At 38.2% G+C, this 23,320-nt stretch overlaps 1 protein-coding gene and 1 non-coding gene across 5 annotated transcripts in view; both read left to right on the forward strand.

Annotated features, from left to right (window-relative positions):
* The window catches only part of LOC108590127 (rab3 GTPase-activating protein non-catalytic subunit), a 113,351-nt gene that overhangs the window by 51,776 nt on the left and 38,255 nt on the right, over positions 1-23,320 (forward strand). For all 4 annotated transcript variants that reach the window (XM_035280827.3, XM_078356495.1, XM_035280828.3 and 1 more), the window contains 10 exons: positions 3,066-3,165; positions 6,250-6,348; positions 13,953-14,101; positions 14,944-15,023; positions 15,150-15,239; positions 16,946-17,085; positions 19,010-19,226; positions 19,774-19,917; positions 20,117-20,199; positions 20,551-20,615. In XM_035280827.3, the coding sequence (XP_035136718.3) occupies positions 3,066-3,165; positions 6,250-6,348; positions 13,953-14,101; positions 14,944-15,023; positions 15,150-15,239; positions 16,946-17,085; positions 19,010-19,226; positions 19,774-19,917; positions 20,117-20,199; positions 20,551-20,615 (1,167 nt within the window). The remainder of the gene's footprint in view (positions 1-3,065; positions 3,166-6,249; positions 6,349-13,952; positions 14,102-14,943; positions 15,024-15,149; positions 15,240-16,945; positions 17,086-19,009; positions 19,227-19,773; positions 19,918-20,116; positions 20,200-20,550; positions 20,616-23,320) is intronic.
* Positions 7,973-8,103, forward strand: LOC118149602 (small nucleolar RNA SNORA36 family). The gene has a single exon (XR_004737174.2). It is a non-coding gene; the product is annotated as a small nucleolar RNA SNORA36 family (small nucleolar RNA).

Consider the following 23,320-nt stretch of genomic DNA (forward strand, 5'->3'; position numbering starts at 1 on the left):
GGAAGAGAGAAGGGACCAGTACAAAAATTGTTTTGAGGAAGCAATTAATAAGACTCGGTTATTGTGTAGAGATGTACACCTTTTTAAATGAGCTAAAAATGTCTCTAAGATACTTATCCTGAGGAGTGCCATTGTCAAAGTTGGAATAGGGGACAACATAGGCAGTAAATGTTACTAAATGTGGTTTTGTACGTGTTGAGTTTGAGGCAATGGTAGGAAATAAAACCAAGTTATTGGTGTCATGTAATGATAGAAAACTGCTTATAGGCACAGAGACTAGACTGGACATGATGGTTGAAGTCCTAGATAATGAATGAATTCTTTCAAGTAAAGCATGTAGGAAAATAAAACTGCAGGCTGAGACTTAATTAAGTGTTAGTAACTAATAATACTCATCCTAAGGAGGTAGGAGAAATTGAACTAGTGCAGGAAACAAGGAACAGCTGGAAATCAAAGAAGATAATCTGTGAACTGGAGATAACTTTCCAGAGATGTTTCTCAAATTTCTAAAAATTCACTGGATGATGAAGCTTTTTAAAATACATTAAATTTTGTCATATCTGTAATACTCTTTTAGACATGGGTGGGAAAATATAACTGACATTTAAATATTTGCTTGCTATTTGCTATACAAGCCAAGAAAATAATCTCAAAATTTTTATCAAGAAGGAAGTCTTTGTTGTTACTCTGTATTCTACATTAAACATCTCTGGATCTAACACATCAATTTATATATCAAAACTATCTTCTATTTTCTTCTTTTTAATATGCTTCCAGATTTGTCAGAGATCACAGAAGCGTATTTCCTCTAATTCAGTTCTGGGAGCAGTGAATGTAGTAGGGGTGACAGTAGGTTATTGCAGGAGAGGATTCGAAAGAGGAAAAATCTTCTGGAATTTCAAAGAACTTCTTTTATATAATAGCTTCTGTAAAAAAAACTCTGTCATCTAGCACAATATCTACAGATTTGGGGCCACTGGTGTTTGTATTAGTGTTTTCTTCAGGAAGACTGCCTGTTTTTGGAGATAATTGTCGTGCTGGTGGTTAGGTCTTTTCTATTTTCTGACTCGCCAAAGTCAGTGAGGAGGCTCTCTCCCTGCTGCCATGCTCACTGAGTCATGCATGCTTAGCCTTGTGAACCTGTCATGTGAGAACACATGCCATGTCCTTTCTTCACTAGCTTATGCCCGTTATGCCCCAGAATTCTTTTTTAAAAAGAGCAACAGCCTGACAGTCTAGTTGAAAAAGGTGCAAGGCAGATCTCAAAAGAAATTGGCCCAAAAGCATATAAGAAAATTTTGAACCTTAATAATAATCTAAGAACTATAAGAAAATAGAATGAGAAGCCTGTAATTCCAGCACTTTGGGAGGCCGAGGCGGGTGGATCACGAGGTCAAGAGATCGAGACCATCCTGGTCAACATAGTGAAACCCCGTCTCTACTAAAAATACAAAAAAATTACCTGGGCATGGTGGTGTGTGCCTGTAATCCCAGCTACTCAGGAGGCGGAGACAGGAGAATTGCCTGAACCCAGGAGGTGGAGGTTGCGGTGAGCCGAGATCGCGCCATTGCACTCCAGCCTGGGTAACAAGAGTGAAACTCCGTCTCAAAAAAAAAGAAAAGAAAAGAAAATACAGTGAGATAACTTTTCACTTTTCAGATTGGCAAAGATAAAGATTAACAAACTTTTGGTGACAATATAGAGAAACAGACACCTGCCTGTGTTGTTGGTGGAAATATAAGTTGATAGGTACTTTTTGAGGCAACTTAATATATAAGAGAATGAAAATTGTGAATACTTTATGACCCAACAGACCCAGTTGAAGGAATTTACACTTAAGTAATATCCTACTAACATGGAAAGATATGGACAGAAGAATGTTTATTGCAGTGATGTTTATAATGATGAAAATATATTAATTCATAAATATTTCTTTACTGCCTATTATGTGCCCAGTTCAGTTCTAATCCTTGAGGATTCATTGGTGTAGCAGACATACACGGTTCCTGCTTTTATGGAGCTTACAGTTTGGGGATGGTGGAGGGAAACCAACAGTAAGCAACTAGAGATATCAAGGTGATTCCAGTCTCTGATAGGTACCGTAAAGGAAGTCATGTTAATGAGAAAGTAATGTGCCAAGAGAACAGGTATGTTGTTTGAGATGGAGGTTTAGGAGCAGCCTCTCTGGATAACTGACATTTGAACTGAAATCTGAATGACTAGAACAATTAGGCAGGTGAAAATCTGGGAGGAGAAGGTCCAAACACATGCAAAGGTCTGAGGGTAATGATGACCTCTCTTATTTGCCAGATCTTGCAGCCATGGTTAACGAGTTCAGCTTTTATTCTAAATGCAGAAGGGAGTCATTGGAGAGTTTTAATCAGGAGATTGATTTGATCTGCTGTGTCTCCTGAAGAGCACACTGGCTGTGTGGAACATGGATTCCAGAGAGCAAGGGTGGAAGCAGGAGGCCAAGCTGAATGTCCATCAGTATGAACTGGTTAAGTCAAACGGGGTACCTATAATGAAAGGCTGTGCAGCCACAGCAGATTATTTGTTCACTTACTGAAATGGAAAAATGTCACTGACATATTATTGAGTAGTAAAAATCATGTTAGGATACTGTATGTGGTATAGCCTTATGCAAATGTGTATGAATGTATTTGAGGATGTGTTGAGACGTGTCTGGGATTTCAGGTGAGTTTTCTTTCTTCTGTTTTTACATATTTGTATCTGTGCAATGAGTATATTTCCTTTTTATGAAATTGTAATTCTTTATGTTACTCTCAGCATCTTTGAGACCGTTATTCACCATACACAAAAAGGTTGTATTTGAAAGGAATTTTAGGTCTTTGGCAGAAAGGCACTCGGAAATTAATTTTTTAATCTATTTTTACTGTTGTTCTGACTGATACTGATTTGGGTGTTGGGTGGTTGATGGTTTAGTCCCAGTATTTTTTATTTTACATTATTCATGAAATTCAGGTATATTCAAAAATAGATAAGCTTATTTGATGTATCTAGTTAAGAACATTTATTTTTCTCTTTCTTGTTTCTTAAATAGAACGAAGAGTTGAGTATCTTATATCCCGCTGCCATTGTGACTATTGATGGATTTAGTCTTTTTCAATCTCTTCGTGCTTGTCGAAATCAGGTAGCAAAAGGTAATATTTGGGCAAGAAATATTTAACCTATGTTGATGTTTGTTTTATTTAATTTTACCTGCTTATGGAATTCATTATGTCTTCTAAATACAGAAAGACCTTCTGAACTAGATTTATGGGAAAAACCTGCCTCCTGTAGAGATAAGGGAGCACTTGAGTAGATTGCTTAGTAAGGTAGAGACAAGGGCTAAAACATAAACACTCTTCACATGTTGCCTTTGGAGAGCGTGGTCAGCACAGGAACGCCGGGCTTTCTTCACCAATTCAGCAATATGGCTTGGCCACTTAGATTTGCAACTGTATTGACAGCCAACATTGGGGTAAAGAATTTAGTTACGTTTGGCTGAGGTACCACATTTTCACTAGATCAGCAGCTAATCAAGGTCAACATCCTAAAACCTTGTGACTGCACATTGCTCCCGTCCTCACTGAGGTTAAACATATCGCTATGTCCAAGGGAAATGCAAGATCCTACAGATAGCACTGTAGGCAGGACCTAGCAGGGAGTCACCATGAGCTTCTTTTTGCTAACTTGGAACACTCGGAATGGAGAAAAGCTAGAGGCCTAAACTTCATGTGTATGTGGGCAACAATATTATTTTCAGACTTACGGATGAAAACTGACCAAATGATCAAGACTTCCTGCTTTTACTGCCTATAATTTACATTCTAATGCTGTTACATCTTTGGAAGAGATATTTCATCAAATTCAACATGCCATTGATTATAAGATACGCTATTATTTTATGTACCACTAAGAAGAACAACTATTGCCAGTAAAAGACACACCATCAATTTTCAGATCACGATTTCAGAGTTGTGAACACATGGAAAAGAAGAGTCTTAAAACTAGTGAAAATATGAGTGGTAACACTAACTTCCCTTTTTTTTCTGGGATTGAGTAGAGGGCCTTAATGGCTCCAAAACAAAGTTTAACTTTGGTGGAAAATGAAATGGCTGATAATACCAATTATAAAATAATGGTCTATTACTAGTTTATCAAATTAATGAACTTCTTACCTACAGAAAATTGCCTTTTGATATATAGATTAAGGTATTTTAAATGTTCTCAAGATGATGAAGTTTATGGTGGATTAAATTTAAATAATTTAAGAGTATTAAAATAGGTATAAAATTTTAAACAAATTCTGACCTAGTAAAAAAGCATATACTAGAAAAGAACCGCATAGCCAAGACTTCAGAATTTTGCCAGTCATGTCAGCCTGCTAAAAAGGAGAGAAAGTTTTGATTGCAATATAAGATGCTGCATTTAGACTAAATTTAGAAATGATTTTATGAAACAGTAAACATATCCTAATCAGTCTGTGTTTTCAGGAAACCGTCTCAACCATTTAGGAGTTAAATTTTGTTTTGGGGCCACCAAGGCTGCTCTACTCAATCCCAGAAGGAAAGGGGAAGTCAGTGCCACTACTCATATTTTTGCTGATTTTAAGACTTTTCTGTATTTTAACAACTCTAAAATTGGGATCCGAAATTATTTCTAAATCTAGTATAAATGCAGCATCTTATATTGCAAAAAATTTTTTTCTCTGTCTTTTTTAGCAGGTTGATATGATTGGTAAAATTCTGAAGTCTTGGCTGTGTGGTTCTTTTTTAAAAAGTTTATTTAAATTTTTATGCTTATTTTCATGATCTTTTAAATTTTTTAAATTTAACCCACCATAAGCTTCATTATCTTGAGAACATATAAAATACTTAGAATGAATATATATCAAAAGGCAACTTTCTGTGGATAAGAAGTTCATTAATAGAGATAGACAATTACTTTATAATTGGCATTAACACCCATTTGATTTTTCCCCATTTTTGAATTTCTGTTTGTTTTATATAAGACCATAAAGCCGTTTGTCTCCTAGGAAGTAAGGAATTAAGCCACTTAGTGCCCCTTTGCTGTAAGTTGCTGTAAAAAGAGTTCTGGTTACTTAGCCATAAATTGTGACATTTATTTCAGCATATAAGAAAGTTATCATTTCTTGGCCTTACTATCAGTCTGCAATGTTTAGAGGATTATATTTTTTCTTTATTATTATTTTTTCACTTTCCTGAATAAACAGCCAGAATTCAGCAGTATTCTAATATGCAGCATGGGAACTTATCAATTAACGGGATATGCATGAATCTGTGGCAAGAGGTGTAACTGTTACTTTTCCTTTTCTTACTCAGTAGGTGAAGGGACTGAGGTTAAACACTGGCATTTCATTCTTGTTTTTTTATTTGACAGTGCTGTTGCTTTTAACATATCTTTCTATCAAGTCTGGTCTCAGTCACCCAGATTAGAGACCTTGCTGTATGTGTACTCTGCCAGGTATATCAGGTTTTTAGTTTTTCACTCAGTAAAGCACTGATTGCTATCACTAGGATTTTATCCACTTTGTCAAGAGGGAGAAATTTCTTACTTGACGTCACTTGCAGTTTGAATGCACTTTTGTTTTGTTTTGTTTTTGTTCTGCCTCTGTCATCCAGGCTAAAGTGCAGTGGTGTGATCTCAGCTCACTGCAGTCTCCACCTCCTGGGTTCAAGTGATTTTCCCACCTCAGCCTCCTGAGTATTTTGGACTACAGCCGTGCACCACCATACCTGGCTGATTCTTGCATTTTTACTAGAGACGGGGTTTCACCATGTTGGCCAGACTGATCACAAGCTCCTGATCTAAAGCGATCTGTCTGCCTCGGCTTCCCAAAGTGCTGGAATTACAAGCATGAGCCACCGTGCTCAGCCTGAATTCACTTCGATTTTTAGTAGTAGTATAGGATTTTTAATAGTCTTCTTTAATTACTTGAGTGTTTGAGACTCTTTTTTTCTCTTTTTCCTTGTTTTGTTTGGAAGCACGGTGGTTTGTATTGAGAATCTTTTGTGACAGCCAACTTAGTCTTTTAAATGTTTGCATTTTATGATTATTGTCTTGGTATAAATAACTCTCACTTTATGCCTTGTTTTCATTACTTTGCCTCATTATCACCTGAAATTTTAGAAAAATAAATTAGTATGGTTTTAATGATTTTTTGTAAAACTTAATTTTATCCATAATAATTAAGTTTGGATTATCTATTTTGTCTTTGGTAGCTGCAGCATCAGGCAATGAGAACATACAACCACCACCATTAGCTTATAAGAAATGGGGTCTACAAGATATTGACACTATTATTGATCATGCTAGTGTTGGTAAGTATTACTAATTAAAATTTTCTTGGAATTTACTTCTTATACTTTTTTGCTGAAGTATCTCATTTGTTAGAAATGGACATTTATTCTTTATTATTATTATTTTGTTTGAGACGCAGTCTCAGTCTATCGCTGAAGCTAAAGTGCAGTGGCGCGATCTCGGCTCACTGCAGCCTCCGCCACCTCAGCCTTCCGAGTAGCTGAGATTACAAGCGTCCATCACCATGTCTGACTAATTTTTGTATTTTTAATAGAGACAGAATTTCATCATGTTGGCTGGGCTAGTCTTGAACTCCTGACCTCAAGTGATCTGCCCACCTCAGCCTCCCAAAGTGCTAGGATTACAGGTGTGAGCCACCATACCCAGCCAACATTTATTCTTATGTGAAAAAATGCATTGTTTCTGGTGAGACATCTGGAGGTTCAGATTCAGAGCATCATAGGCATGTATCTTTAAAGCTGGGGATGGTGGCTAATACCTATAATCCCAGCACTTTGGGAGGCTGAGGCGGGTGAATCACATGAGGCCAGGAGTTCAAGATTAGCCCGACCCACATGGTGAAACCCTATCTCTACTAAAAATACAAAAATTAGCCTGGTCTGGTGCACACCTGTATTCCCAGTTTCTTGGGAGAATGAGGCAGGAGAATTGCCTGAACCTAAGAGGCTGAGGTTGCAGTGAGCCAAGATTGCGCCACTGCACTCCAGCCTGAGTGATAGAGCAAGACTGTGTCAAGAAAACAAAAAACAAAAAGAGATGGTAGCAGTTTCAATAAAGATTTAATTATGCCCTCAGCCACAGTGTTGTATTGTTTTAAATCACTCACTATTTGACTAATTTTTCTACAGACAAATTTGGTCGATATAATGACCATATAAATTAGTCTTTTAAAAATGTAACCTTGGTCAGGTGTGGTGGCTTACACCTGTAATTTCAGCTACTCAGAAGGCTGAGGTAGGAGGATCTTTTGAGCTTAGGAGTTCAAGACCAGCCTGAGCAGCCTAGCAAGACCCTATTGCTTTAAAAAAAAAAAAGTAACCTTTAAACCAGTAGAATATAGATAAAAGTAGATTTCTTCTTGCAACCCTATAAGAGAGCTTACTGTGTTAGGTATTGAGGGTATAGAGATGAAAAGACATCCTTCTCTGCTGTCTGGAAATTGTGAGTCTGGGAGTCTAATGAGAAGAAACACATGTGAATGGCTATGATACTACATCATAATAATTGTAGCAAAGGGACCAGCTGTAGTGGAGCAGAGGAGGAAACACTGATTGTTTCTCCAGCACACTATACACTTTTACCCCTAGGTGTATGTGCATGTTGGCTAGAACGCCTCCTCTGTGTTTGTTCACTTGGTCAAGTTCTGCTCATTCTATGCAAACTGGACACTGGGAGAGGAAGAGCAAGGAAAAAAGGAAGGAGTATGACTCAAGAGGGGCTAACGAGGTTTCTGACACATAGGCCATCTTTCTATTTACTGCATAGCTCTTATTTGGAATACTCTGTAATAAAAAGCTATTGGTAAACATTTCAGTTTATCTACTTTTTTGCTAGCATAAAAATGCTACAAAATTTCGGGGGTATAGCTCAGTGGTAGAGCATTTGACTGCAAATGCTACAAAATTCCAAAGTGTTGAGTTCAGTTCAGGGGAACTTCCCTGCTCTGTGAATTAAACTTTGGAACATTGAAACTGGCTAGGGAAAATGATTGGATAGAAAATATTATTCTATTCATTTATCCCCAGCCGACAAAATTAAAAAGGGTCCAATAAACGTTATTGTATGTACATCTTTATGTAAAGGTCTGGTTAATTTATTCAACAAATAAATGAGTACCTATTAGTATTTGTGCTAGAAATACAAGCTAGGACACACCCTCATAAAGCTTACATTTCGATGATGGGGAAACAAACAAACTAAATGAATGAATATGGTAATATCAGACTGTTAGTGGGCATCATGAAGAAAATAAATAGAAGTTATGATAGAGAGTGAAGGAAGAGGGTGCTTTAGGTAGACTAGTGAGGAAAGGCCTCTCCAGGGACATGACGTTCAGACTGAGACTTGAAGGATGAGAAGGAGCCATCTATGGAAAGAGATGTAGGAAGAACATTCCAGGCAGAGGAGCATTAGAGATATAGGCGTGGGAGCCTTGAAGATTTCAGAGTGTTCAAGAAACAGAAAGGGGGTTGGTGTGACTTGGCCATAAAGAGTGAGGGGGAAACAGGACAAGGTTAGGCTGCAGATGCAGACTAGGGTTAGATCACGTAGGGATAAGGAGGTCAGATTTTATTCTAAATGCAATGGATGTTATTGATGGACTCTAAGTAGGAGATTGCATGTAAACATATCTCTCTGTTTGTTCTTTAGGGAGATGCTTGTAGATGAAAGCAAGGAGACCAGTTAGGAGTATATTACAATAATTCATGCAAGAGAGAACGATGGCTTTATGGTGGAGGCACCGGAGTTGGAAGGAAGTAGACAGATTTGAGATACATTTTGTAATTGCTAAGGAATGGTTTTGAGAAATAGGAAGAAAAGAATTAAGGATTTCTTAAATTTTAAGTTTGAGCAACAGGGTGGATGATGAGACTGTTTACTGAAATGAGAATAAGGAGGAGGAGAGGAAGAGATTTAAGGTAGTAAAATAATGAGTTATGTTTTTACAGGCTAACTTCTGACACAGTTATACATTCAAGTAGAGGAATCAAGTATACAAATTGGACATGAGTGTCTGAAGTTCAGGGAGGAAGCTGGGATTGTAGATATAAATTTGAGAGGGAGTGATTTACTATGGAATGCTTTGTAGAATTCAAGAAAAGAAGGTCTGTTGTATTTGACAACTTGGAATTATTTATTGACTCTTGATATGAACAGTTAAAGTAGAATGGTGAGGGTGAAAGCCAAATTAATATAGGCTTAAGAATAAATATTTTCACCCCCTGCTCTCCAAATGACAAGGAAAATAAGAAATAGATTCCCAGGCCGGGTACAGTGGCTCACGCCTATAATCCCAGCACTTTGGAAGGCTGAGGTGGGCAGATCACGAGGTCAGGAGATGGAGACCATCTAGCCAACATGGTAAAACCCTGTCTCTACTAAAAATACACAAAATTAGCTGGGTGTGGTGGTGTGTACCTGTAGTCCCAGCTACTTGGGGGGCTGAGGCAGGAGAATCGGTTAAACCTGGGAGGCAGAGGTTGCAGTGAGCTGAGATTGCGCCACTGCACTCCCGCCTGGCGACAGAGTGAGACTTCGTCTCAAAAAAAAGAAAACACAAAAAATAGATTCCCAGTATCTCCATGTTTATGGAGGTCCTGACCTCTTTTGATGAGTCCTGAAGCCTCATACTCATTTTTCTAGCTCCCTACTGAACAATTTCTACCTAGATATCAAACTTATCCCAAATTGAATTCTTAATTTCCTCCTGTCAAACTTGCTCCTTTTTTTCACACACCATCTTCTTCTGGTTGCTCCTCACTGTGACACAAGGCCAAACCTTACCTGGCTTATGGTACTCTGACACTGTCTCCTGCAGTATACCCCTCCCTGTGCATTGTGTTTCATCACGTGGATCTCCTTTGTGTTCCTCAGACGCAGCAAGCATATTCCCACTCTAGGGCATTTAGAATTACTGCTTCCTCTGCCGGGAAACCTTTAACCAGCTAGTCACATGACTTTCTCCCTCTCTTCGCTCAGGTCTCTGTTTATATATCACTTTGTCAAAGAGGCCTTCTTTAGCCGCTCTACTAGACCTAGAAAATCATCCAATGAGTTTGACTTTATGGAAATTTATATTAAGAGGGACTTTGGTGTCTTTCAAAGTGTGGAAAAGCCTCAGATGCTCAGGGAAAACTCTAAATGACAAGGTAATAATAACGCCAGGAAAAAAATGCACAGCCAAGGAAATATAGTAAGTAGTGTCTCAGCAGTGAGTTATATCATTCCTAATAATGAAAACAGGGAATTTAATAATTTGAGATACAAATATTTTGGAAGGATATAGGGAGAGAAAGAGATGTAAATAAGCCATACCACCATTCTTATTAAGTTAATAAGCCATTAACTTCAGTTAATGAAAAATAGTGCTAAAATCGGTGACTCGAAAGGTAACAGCCCCCTAAATTCAGTACCAATATGTAGCAATATAGAGGGCAGAAAAACAAATAATACTATAGGAATGTAGTCAGCAAAATGTAGACTGTGGGAAATTAGTCTCAAACAGCCAGGTTTCAAAGGATCAAGGGTGGGAAAGAGTTGAGATCAGAGGATTTTGGACCAGCCTTTATGTCCATTTGTTTGTTGTCCTTACTTTGAAACCCAGAGATTATTGTTTTTCTTAGCAATGATCAGCTATTTTGCTTCAAGATCAGAGAGTGGAGAAGGTTTAGGTCGACCAAGGTTAAGATTTAGCCAGGGAAGTATATGTGTAGGGGGAGACAGGTGTAGGGGGGTTGTGAGTATTTACAAGAAAGTGGTGAGGATGGAACACAAATCTAAGCTGGATAAAAACGGAAGTGATGCCAAGAGGTACTTGATAAATAGTGGAAAAAATAATAAGATTAATTATTTGAAAGTCGAAATTGTGAAATTACTGCAGGGAGTTTCTAGAGTAATTGAGTTGGAAAGCTAGGAGGTTGTGGTCTAAGTGTGGTATGCTTGAAATCAAGGTTACAAAGAATCTACAGATGCTGATGACAGGAACTAAAGCATGACATTGAAAATGTAAATGTAAATCTACAGATTTACATTATAGAAGGAAAAGGTTTATGTTATAGAAGGAAAAGATCATTGGTGGCAAGGATGGAAAGAACTAATCAGCCATTTCCTTACTATAAATTAGAATCCTTTAAAAAATTTGTATCTATTGCAAAATGGTCATGTGGATTATCTTGTATCAATTTACACTCCCATGTGTATTGCATGGGAATATGCAAAGAAGCTGTTTTAAAACTTAAATTTCAATTTATATGTCTTACAGTTTACTCTTTGATCATGTTCTGGTGGAGTCAGGCAAAATTTATGCAAATTTTATAATGTAGTGAAAATATTTTGTCTACTGAATCATGGATTCATTCATGACTATGAGGCAGGTGTTCTGACATTTTATAATATTCTAGGAAGTGAGACGGGAATTAACAGTCCAAGGATTTGTTTGATCACTTTAATTCCCATAAATCCAGCGAATGTTTTGCTAATGAACTCACTAAAAGAATTTCCTTTCCTAGGACTCATCTTAAGTACAAATTCATTATTTGACAGTTTTCAGGCAACGGGGAGGCAATACATGTATATGAAAATTAGTAATGCCGGGCACAGCAGCATGCCCCTATAATTCTAGCCCTTTGGGAGGCCACAGTGAGTGGGATCACTTGAGCTCAGGAGTTCAAGACCAGTCTGGGCAACATGGCAAAACCCTTTCTCTATGAGAAATAAAAAAATTAGCCATGTGTGGTCACCTGCGCCTGTAATCCCAGCTACTTGGGAGGCTGGAGTGGGATGATCGCTTGAGCCCAGAAGGCTGAGGCTGCAGTGAGCCGTGACCGTGCCACTGCACACCAGCCTGGGTGACAGAGAAAGACCGTTTCAAAAAAAAAAAAAAGTATATGGAACAATAGAAACTGTAACCCTTGGTTCATTCTATGGTATATTTGAGTTCAGCTTATCTCAATGGGGTATCTTCATGTATCGTATGAGTACTCAAGTTTGAAGACACTGCCTGAGTCCATCTATGTTAGAATAGCAGCAGTTCCTTACTTCCCAGCTCTCTAAGCTCAGTTTCCCCTCTTGCCATTCAGGTGAAATTAAATGACACTGGGTATTCCTCGCTACGCCACCCAGGCATATGGCTATCAACCTTTAAGCTATTTTTGCTCTTAGAGTCTTAAGGAAATGAAAAGTAAGTCTCCGTTATGAAACACTGGGGGTTTCTGAACCACAGAGCAGACATTCAAAAGTGTGTGTTCTCACTGTTTTGGAATGATACTGAGCACAAGTATTCTCAGCTTTTTTTGTGGGAGTGTAAGTTAGCGCCATCTTTATGGAATGCAGTGTAGCAGTACTTAAAATTTTTTTTAAAGGCCAGGCGCAGTGGCTCAAGCCTGTAATCCCAGCACTTTGGGAGGCCAAGGCGGGTGGATCATGAGGTCAAGAATTCAAGACCAGCCTGGTCGAGATGCTGAAACCTTGTCTCTACTAAAAATACAAAAATTAGCCAGGCCTGGTGGTAGGTGCCTGTAATCTCAGCTGCTCGGGAGGCCGTGGCAGAGAATTGCTTGAACCCGGGAGGCGGAGGTTGCAGTGAGCCGAGATAGTGCCACTGCACTCCAGCCTTAGTGACAAGGGAAGACTCCATCTCAAAAAAAATTTTTTTTAATGTAGATCCTGTTTGACCCTGCACTAATGTTTTTAAAAACATATGTATATAATTACAGTATAGATAGATGTATATAGGTGTGCAAAGACATTAAGGATGTATATATATTGTAGAATTCTTTGTAGTGCCAAAAGATGGGAAATGACCTAAATGTCCACCAGTAGGTCAGATCAATTATGCTATGTCTATATAATAGAATACTAAGATTGATGAGAAGAATGATGTCTTCTTGATGTTTTCTTAAATATAAAAAGTGAGGCATGCATCAACTTATTTGATGTTCTGTCATTTGTGTGTATACAACACCTCTGGAAGACAGCATAAGAAACAATTATATTGGTTGTTGCTACTAAAAAGCAAATTGGGGCTGGTGCCGTGGCACACGCCTGTAATCCCAACACTTTGGGAGACTGAGGTGGGTGGATCACCTGTGGTCAGGAGTTTGAGAACAGCCTGGCCAACATGGCGAAACTCCGTGTCTTCTAAAAATACAAAAATTAGCTGGGCATGGTGGCACATGCCTGTAGTCCCAGCTATTCAGGGAGGTTGAGGCAAGAGAATCGCTTGAACCTGGGAGGCAAAGGTTGCAGTGAGCTGAGATCACACCATTGCACTCCAGCCTGAGTGACAGGGTGAGACTCCATCTCAAAAAGAAAAAAATGAGATGTATATTGGTACTTGGGAATATAAGTGGACTATATACTTCTGGTACCTCTGAGTTTTGTATCTATTCAAAAAATTAAATTTTGGTTTTATATTCTATAGGTTATAGAAATTATAGATGGAATTTTTAATTTTGGGGTGGGAAACGAGGTCTTGCTCTGTTGTCGCCCAGGCTGGAGTGCAATCGTTGTGGTCTCGGCCCACTGCAACCTCCACCTCCCATGTTCAAGCAGTTCTCCTGCCCCAGTCTTCCAGGTAGCTAAGATTACAGACACCCACCACCACACCTGGCTAATTTTTGTATATTTAGTTGAGATGGGGTTTCACCATGTTGTCCAGGCTGGTTTTGAACTCTTAACCTCAAGTGATCCACCTGCCTTGGCCTCTCGAGTGTTGGGATTACAGGAGTGAGCCACTGTGCCTAGCAAAATATTTTCTGATGTTGATTTTGTAGCTCTTAAAATGACTTTTGTTTGAATAAAACTAAGGATTTAGCATCTTAGAATGGAACTGAAGTAAAAATGTAAGGACCACAAATCACGTTTTTTTTTTTTTTATCATTAGGTATTATGACTCTGTCCCCCTTTGATCAAATGAAGACTGCCTCCAATATAGGTGGATTTAATGCAGCAATTAAAAATAGTCCACCTGCCATGTCTCAGTACATCACTGTAGGGTCCAATCCATTTACCGGCTTCTTCTATGCTTTAGAGGTATGAGTTTTATCACTGATCATGAGTAAGGCCACTCTTGATTTTACAACTTGGCCTACAAATTGGATATGGTGACTTCTTAGCTTTAGAAGATTAAGCAGTTTACCTTTCTAAATTTTAATTGAAACTAACATTAATCTCAACTAGCTTTCTTCCAAATTCTATTTAGATTAACTAAAAAGGTACTAAAATCAGTATAAAAGAAAATTCTTTGTTTCTGAAGCCCTGAGTTCTTTGATAGCTTTAAATATTGCTGTAGTAGTCAGAAGCTCAAGCTTGTTAATGATGTTAGCCCACTAGGGATTTGAGTAAATGAGGAATTTGTAAAGACGGAACAAGTTGCCAGCTATGCTTGTTATAAGGGTGAAAATTGCTTCCTAAAATAGGGGAAAGTTGAGTGTTAGATTTGGCAGCTCTTGTTTCTCACTTATAAAGCATGCTTCTCAGAATTGTCCAAAATATCTTTTTACTTTTATCAAAATGTGTGTGTTTGTGTATGTGTGTGCATATATATATAAAAAGAGAGAAAAGAGTTGGCTGGTCCAGCTAGAATAACGTAATCTTAATATCCTAGTTTAAAATGTATTTTAATGAATTGGAATTTAAAGAGGGATAGTCTGATAGTAACATAGGCTAATGGTGATTTTATTTTTAAACTATAGAGTTAAAACTTTTTATTATATTGCTCCTAAAATAAACTGTTTACTGTACTCTGAAAGAAACTGAGTTGCTAGTCCAGCCTTTACAACTTTTCCAAAGTATTTTAAAGTAAACTTTATTTAGAAAGTATGTTTGTTTCTTTGTAAGCTACTAAATTTTCTCTCAAATGTTCTGTTTTTCAGGGAAGCACACAACCATTATTATCCCATGTTGCACTAGCAGTTGCAAGTAAACTCACTTCTGCTTTATTTAATGCTGCCAGGTAATTACTTAACAATTAAATAAAAATATCTAATTTGTATCTAGCTTGCTTTTAACCTATATTTTGGTAGCTTGGACTTTACAACCCTGGAAGCTCAGTTTTATTCTAAGTTTTCTTTCTTTTCAGTGGTTGGCTTGGTTGGAAAGGTAAGCATGAAGAAGAAGCTGTTCAGAAGCAAAAGCCAAAGGTTGAGCCGGCTACCCCACTAGCTGTAAGGCAAGTCTGTCATGCTTCTCAAATTTTAGTCCTTTTAGAAGAGTACTGTTACATTTATGGTCTTTTCATAGGCTTGGTTGATTTGCGATCTCCTAAGTCTTTGGAACTTCTGAAAGCCGTTACGGTGGGATTTTTTTTCCCCCACTAGAATGTAAAACTCTACGTGAAGAATGGTTCTTACCTGTTTTGTTCACAGCTGTATCCCTGTTACATATTAGGTATTCAAGATGTATTTCTTAAATGTGCTTATTAAGAAATAAACTTAGCTTAGTCGTAGGAAAATTGGTTTAGTGATAGCTGTTGAATTTCTTTGAAAAGTTTAGTTTGTTACTAAGTTATGTAAACTTTAAAAGTTCTTAGTGATTTCTTTTAAAAAATATAATCTTGGTAGATTACAGTGGCTCACGCCTATAATCCTAGCACTTTGGGAGGCCGAGTTGGGTGGATCACTTGAGGTCAGGAGTTTGACACCAGCCTGGCCAACATGGTGAAACGTAATCTCTACTAAAAATACAAAAATTAGCCAGGCACGGTGGTGCTTGCCTGTAATCCCAGCTACTCAGGAGGCTGAGGCAGGAGAATCACTCAAACCGGGGAGGCAGAGGTTGCAGTGAGCCAAGATCGCTCCATTGCACTCCATCCTGGGGGAGGAGAGCAAAACTCAATCTCAAAAAAAAAAGTAAAAAAGTAAAAGCAGGAGTCGTGTATTCAAGCAGTCTTTAGACAAGACTCCTGGCCTGTGCTTCCTTGTTTATTTCAGTAGTGCTTTAGAATGTATTAGTATATTTGTGAGATTTTTTTTTTGGTGGAAGGAGCATGATTTTTGTTTCTTTTTTATTAGTAGTTTTTAGACGGAAGGGTTTTTTCTGTTTGGTTTTGTTTTAAAATCATTTTATATCACCTAATATAAAGTACCACCATGAAGGGAAATAGTTCTGTTTATTTATCCTCCTTTTTATGGATATTCTTCACCTAAAGAGAGCCAACTAATTCTTAAAATTTATCGAAGTATATCATCTAAGGTTTTTTCATCTTTTTAAAAAATATATTGTAGCATATCACGTTTCCTAATATAAACAATCAAGAAATTAGCCAATGGCCCTGTGAATCTCAAATAGATGTAACAAAGTTTGAGCATCTTTGTTTCAGGGACTTTTCTCAAAGTGAGTTTCCTAGTTCTTTTTTAGTACCTCTTTACTTTTATTTTACTCACAATTCTAATGAGGTTGATTGTAGACCAACAGAAGTTTAGAGATAACTGTTTAGAAAAAGGAAAGTTTTTGCTTCAGGCAGATTGGTTTCAGCAGGATATGGTATCTTACAAAAAAGAGAAAGATTAGGAAGAAGAACTTCAAATAGACAAAGATGCCGGTGTGGGAGCAAATTCTAAAATTTAGTTGATGGTGAGGACATTATTTTCTATGGCATGACTCTTAATCAAATAAAGGTATACTTTATATTCTCTAAAGGTATAGGGTTGTGGGTATCTATTGAAAACCTACATAGACTTGTGGTTTTATTGCTTTTATATATCTTATATTACAGATGTCAGTTATGATTAATAAATTAACTATTAATCCAGGCAAAATTCATATTTCTTTATATAAAAACAGATTCAGCCTATTTCATTTATGCATTTCATTATTCTGTTATATATTTCTGAATTCGAATGTGATTTGAGCTTTTATTTTCTTTTTAAATGTCAGATTTGGACTTCCGGATTCTAGACGCCATGGTGAAAGCATATGTCTCTCTCCATGTAACACGCTGGCAGCAGTAACAGATGATTTCGGCAGAGTTATTTTATTGGATGTAGCTAGAGGAATTGCAATACGCATGTGGAAAGGTACTTCTTACAACAATCCAGAAAAAGAATTACTTTTCACCCCAATAGTTGAGCAGTGTTTTCATCCTTCAGCTTCTGGTTGATAATTCTTTATGTTTGATTCTTCATGTTCACATGTTTTTATCTTTTTGCCGTGAACTCGGATCAGCAACCACCTGATCGAGTAGTCAGTCGGTCCGTCCTTTAGGTTCGATCACCTCATAGCCATGTTTTACCTTTACCTGACGCAGTTTCTTTCAATTCTCACTGTCATTGTCGATTTCTGAGTTCAGTTTCTTGCCCCTGCTACATTTATTCCCCTTCACAAAGCCGTTCTTGAGCCAAATGTGCTCCCCAAATCTATAATGCCAAGTCTTTCACATTTAAGATAGCAAAACCCATGTTCACTTACTTGACTTTTATATCCAAGTGCTTGGGTCAGTCCACCTGGTGTGTCAATAAGTATGTCACTTAGGAGTTTCGTTCAGCTGTTAGTAACAGGCCTGAGTAACAGACCACAGTATCTTCATGAACACAGTCTTCTTCCTTGTGCTTCCCCACTCAAGGTTCTCATAGACAGCCCTCTTATCTGCATTCCAGGAAGGAAGCAGAAAGGAAGAAGGCTTCTTCTGACAACTGAGTCAATCTACTTTGAGGATATTCCCCAAAGTCTCTTCAACCATTGTCTACATTAGCCAGGACTTACTGACATGGCCTCATCTAACTCTAAGGGAGACTTGAAAATATCTTTTAACTGGACACATTGTCAAGCCCCGAATAAAATACTATCTCCCTGACTAAAAAGGGATGATTACATTATTTAGAATCATCTGAAATAGTAACATGTCAGTGTAGACCACAATGTATGGTGCAATCTTGTCTGTCCTCTAAAATCTGTGGAATTAGGGATTGAGGTCATTAAATTACTCTGGACCAGATTGAAGCTACTATCACCTTCTTACCAAAAAACTCCTGCAGTGACAGACAGAGGCAGGCAGTCTTTACTTACTACGTGTCTAAGTATCTGTAGAAATGATTTTAGTACTGCAGATAGATCATTTCTCCTTGGTGTTTGTCTTCTGAAACAATATCAAAGGTGTGTTCTCAGCCAGACTTTTCTAAAATCCAGAAGACAAAGCTGTACTGACGGCTCCAAGTCCCCTATGGCAATTTTACTCCTCACATCATTGCCTGTCTTTCTGCAGCGGGTGCATTCAGTTTTCCTTTCCATTGTGTACTTGGAAAGAAGAATCAATTGCCCGTAAGAGGGGCCACCCTAAAATGGAAGACAGCATCAGCTACTTCTCCCATGCAGGACCTTCCTCCCGTCGCCTTGTAGCCCATATTTTCTCTCTATCTGAATATCACCAAAAGGCTTGGTTGGGAAGGGAATGGAATGGGATCAGGAGGGGTAATCAGGTAGCTTCAATTATATCTATAATCTTTTCCATTCTTGAGTTTTGCTCTTGTTGCCCAGGCTGGAGTGCAATGGCGCTATGTCTGCCTCCCGGGTTGAAATGATTCTGCCTCAGCCTCCCAAGTAGCTGGGATTACAGGCATGTTCCACCTCGTCCAGCTAATTTTTTGTGTTTAGTAGAGACAGGGGTTTCACCATGTTGGTCAGGCTGTTCTCGAACTCCTGATCTCAGATTATCCACCCGCCTTGGCCTCCCAAAGTGCTGGATTTATAGGTGTAAGCCACTGCGTATTTTCTTTTTACAAAGAAAAAGTGATCAGAAGCAAATATAACAAAGTACTAATATTTGATAAGTCGTAGTGATATACTGGTTATTATTTATTACCATTTTTTATTTAAGCTATTCCATAATAATAAAATACACTTTTATAGCTTTTCTTCCTTCACACCCACTATTCCAGAGTACTTCAGGAGGTTACCTTGGAACCTAGATTAAGTAATTAACTTCCCTTTTCCTCTGTCTTTAAGGGTACCGCGATGCACAAATTGGATGGATTCAAGTTGTAGAGGACCTCCATGAAAGAGTACCAGAAAAGGCAGATTTTTCTCCCTTTGGAAATTCTCAGGGTCCAAGTCGAGTAGCTCAATTCCTTGTGATCTATGCTCCACGAAGGGGAATTTTAGAAGTGTGGAGCACACAGCAGGGACCTAGAGTAGGAGCTTTCAATGTGGGGAAGCACTGCAGGTAAGCTGCAAATGCTGGCATTGTGCTGGTTACAAAATGAAAAATCGGAATGCTTTTATTAAAATAAAGCTTTTACTAAAGCTCCTCATTAGATTCCACGTTTGAGAATTACAATATTCTTTATTGTGGTTTTCCCTGTGAGTGCCTGGTTTATAATTATTTAATAACAAGAAGAAAAGTGGAAAATGCCATGATGCGCTACTGAATTAAAGTTAGCTTTTTGCTGACATTTGTCCCTGACTTATGCTGTGAAGGCTCAAAAGGAAAGGTTCCTTCAGATTGCCCTAGTGATAAGTGAGGTGAATGCTTTGTTTGCCATTGAAACCTGGGCCTGACTGTATTCATTTTATTTTATCGAATCTTTTAACAAAGCAGAACTCTGCTAGCTGAGCCTTGCTCTACTTACGTGTTTGCTGTCAGTATTTAGTTGCCTTATTAATGCTCCTAAATTGATAATAATGTTGGGTTCCGTAACTATAATAAAAGCACTTTTGGGCATTTCTCCTTGTTCTAATATTTTTACCATATTGATTTGTGTTTTTTTTAGGCTACTGTATCCTGGATATAAAATAATGGGCTTAAATAATGTTACCAGTCAGAGTTGGCAGCCACAGACTTATCAGATCTGTCTTGTTGATCCAGTGTCTGGAAGTGTGAAAACAGTTAACGTTCCCTTCCATTTGGCACTGAGGTAAGGTTATCCGGTGTTGCTGACTGATGCTTCTCTGTACTCTGTTTTGTAGTTCTATTTTGTTGTTTCCTTTGTCTTTAGACTGATATCTTTAAAGTTAAATAGGAAACACAAAAAGGAAAAAATAGTTGGAGTGCGTCAGAGTTAGAAAGAAGACAATTTCATATGCTGTAAGAATTTGTTATATGTCTTGTTTTAGTGATAAGAAGAGTGAACGAGCCAAGGATATGCACCTAGTGAAGAAACTAGCAGCCTTACTGAAAACAAGATCTCCCAATGTTGGTAGGTATTCTGTCATACTAATCATAAAGCATATTGTTCTATCATCTTTTGAATCAATAAAGTATTGTGAATGGAGCAATCAAAATAATCCATGGATGAGCCCAACTCCTTTTCAGAATGAGGTGAGGTATAAGTGATACAAGTGATCACTTGTACTTACTGCAATTGCTCTGTAAGGATGAAGTCTGCCATCTAGAGGCTGTTATAGTTTATAACAAGGAAAGATTAATGCGAGAGAACCCAAAAATCCTTTAGACTCACTGATAGTATAGATGTGTTCATTTTCTTTCAGAATAATGTTTCACTGTTATAAAAATTAAAATTTTACCTTGATTAATTTCTTCTTTATAGATTTGGTTGAAACAGAAATAAAGGAATTAATTCTTGATATTAAATACCCTGCAACCAAAATACAAGTAAGTGTATATAATACGTGAGCTTTTCTGCTAGTAGCTATAGTACGTCCTTCTTAAAATCTTTGTTTTCCTATTTCCCCCAAACATGGCAGGCTGAAGTCTTCTCTTCATGTTTTTATTGTTTATCCCTTCCTATATTTTCATGTGGAAGTTCCTGTTGTCTCATTTAAAAATAGATATATAACCATACATCTGAGTGTGTTTTATATACACATACGTACACATCCCTACATTTTATATATATATAAGAAATATGTGTATATGACCACCCACCTTAAGAAATACAATCTTACCAGGAACTCTCAAGAGTCCTGAGTGTCCCTCCTCAGTCCCATTCCCTTCTCTCATCCCCTAAGGTAACCATAAATTAGAATTTTGTGGTTCTTTCTTTTTGTTTTTTTTTTTTCTGAGACGGACTTTCACTCTTGTTACCCAGGCTGGAGTGCAATGGTGCGATCTCGGCTCACCACAACCTCCGCCTCCTGGATTCAGGCAATTCTCCTGCCTCAGCCTCCTGAGTAGCCGGGATTACAGGCACGCGCCACCGTGCCCAGCTAATTTTTTGTATTTTTTAGTAGAGACGGGGTTTCACCATGTTGACCAGGATGGTCTCGATCTCTTGACCTTGTGATCCACCCGCCTCGCCTCCCAAAGTGCTGGGATCATAGGCGTGAGCCACCGCGCCCAGCGGTTCTTTCTTTTTCTTTGCTGTATAATTACATCATTTCTGTGTGACTTCTTTGAAACCTGTTGATGCATTTCCTGTCTTTTCAAACTTTATATAAATGGAGTCATGCCCTGTATCTTCTGCGACTTTAGTTTTTCCTTCAGGATTATGTTTCTGAAGGAAGTATGTAGCTGTCGTGGTAATTCATTCATTCACTATGCCATACGAATTCCACTTGCTGACTAGAATTAATTCACTGTCCTGTCAGTGAACTGTTAGGTTGTTTCCAGATTTTTGCCATTACAAACAATGATGCTTTGCTTATCTGTGTACATATTTCCTCATGCACATATGCAAGAGTTTCTCTGGAGTTTATACCTAAGAGTGGAATTGCTAGGGTGTGAGCTTCCTCAGCTGTACTAGTTGATGGCAAGTTGTTTCTCAAAATAATTGTACTAACTTATATTCCCACTTGTTCTGTATGAGTCCCTGTTACTCCACAGTCTCAACATTCCATGATATTGCCAGACTTTACTTTTTGCCAAGCTCGTGGTTATAATGTGGTCACCGTTGGTGATTTCTTTTACTCCCACTCCTCCTATCCAAAGCCCTCATAATGCTATTCAAGTCCTAACTCCATAAATTCTTACATAATGCTTCGATCCCCATGGATAATTCTGAACTTCTACTCTACTTTCAGTCAGAGCTGGATAGTTAATGACTACTTATTTTCTAATTATCTCATGTGTGTTAGTCACAACTTCCCCAACTTTTTTTTTCTTTAGGCCTTTTAAGCTCCTTCAAGTAGGAACCTTACCAAATACTTGAGTTTTATAATTCACAGCATCTAAAATAATGCTACTGTGAAAATACAAGAAAAAAACCATACACAGTGTTTTTTTTTTTTTTCTCTTACACAGTCACTCAACACTTTTGCCACTAGATGTTGGGCTTTTCTCCCCCCACCCACCAGTCAATTTCTTTGGGGGATTCTCCAGCTAACACCAGCTGGTTATTCTCTAATTCAATTCAATTATGACATCATCTACCTGGAGATAATAGCATGAGATCGTCACCACAGGTTAAGAGCTCAGTCCTACAAGACTTCTACCTACTTCCGATGCCAGTCACAAGTAGTAGGTTGTCAGCTATATATCTGATTGACTGGCTATAAATTGGGGTTCTTATGACCCCCTCTTTGGGTTTCATCTAGAGCAATTCATAGAACTCAGGGAAACATTTTACTTAGTTACCCATTTATTAAAAGGATAACACAGAGGGTAGAGATGAACAGCCAGATGGACGGGATGCATAGCGTAAATCATATGCGATGGGTTGCAGAGCTTCCATTCCCTCTCCTGGCAAGCCACTATTCAGGAACCTCTACATGTTCAGCCTCTACTATCCAGAAGTTCTTCCAAACCTTGTCCTTTTGGGTGTTGATGGAAGCTTCATTATGTAGGCATGATTGATTGTATCATTGGCCATTGGTGATTAACTCAGTCTTCAGGCTCTTGTGGCTCCCCAGAGGTCAGGGGTTGGGCTAAAAGTGCCAATCCTCGAATATATGGTTGGTTCCACTGGCAACCAACTGCTTATTCTGAAGCTTTCCAGGAGCCCACCATGAGAGGCTTCATTAGAACAAAAGATTCTCCTATCACCGAGGAAATTAGAGGTCTTAGAAGCTCCCCATTAGAAACTGGGGGTCAAAGACCAAATGTTAGAACAAAAGGTTCTCCTAGCACCTCTGTCTACAAAGAGATTAGGAGTTCTGACTCATGAACTAGGGCAGAGACCAAACATTAGAGCAAAATAAACTGCTAGCACGCCCATTGTTCAGGAAATTACAGGAACTCTGTGTCAGGTACTGGGGCCATAGACCAATATGTATGTTTCTTATTATTTTACAGCTACTACATGGGAGAATTTAGTGAATAGTGGTTTCTGTTACAGTCCGTTTTTAAAACACTTTTTATGGTGTTATTGTAGAACAGAAAAGTCTGCGTGGTTTTTAATCATGTTTTCCATTCTACTGACA

Source organism: Callithrix jacchus, chromosome 19 (assembly GCF_049354715.1).
Source record: "Callithrix jacchus isolate 240 chromosome 19, calJac240_pri, whole genome shotgun sequence".
Classification (NCBI taxonomy): domain Eukaryota; kingdom Metazoa; phylum Chordata; class Mammalia; order Primates; family Cebidae; genus Callithrix; species Callithrix jacchus.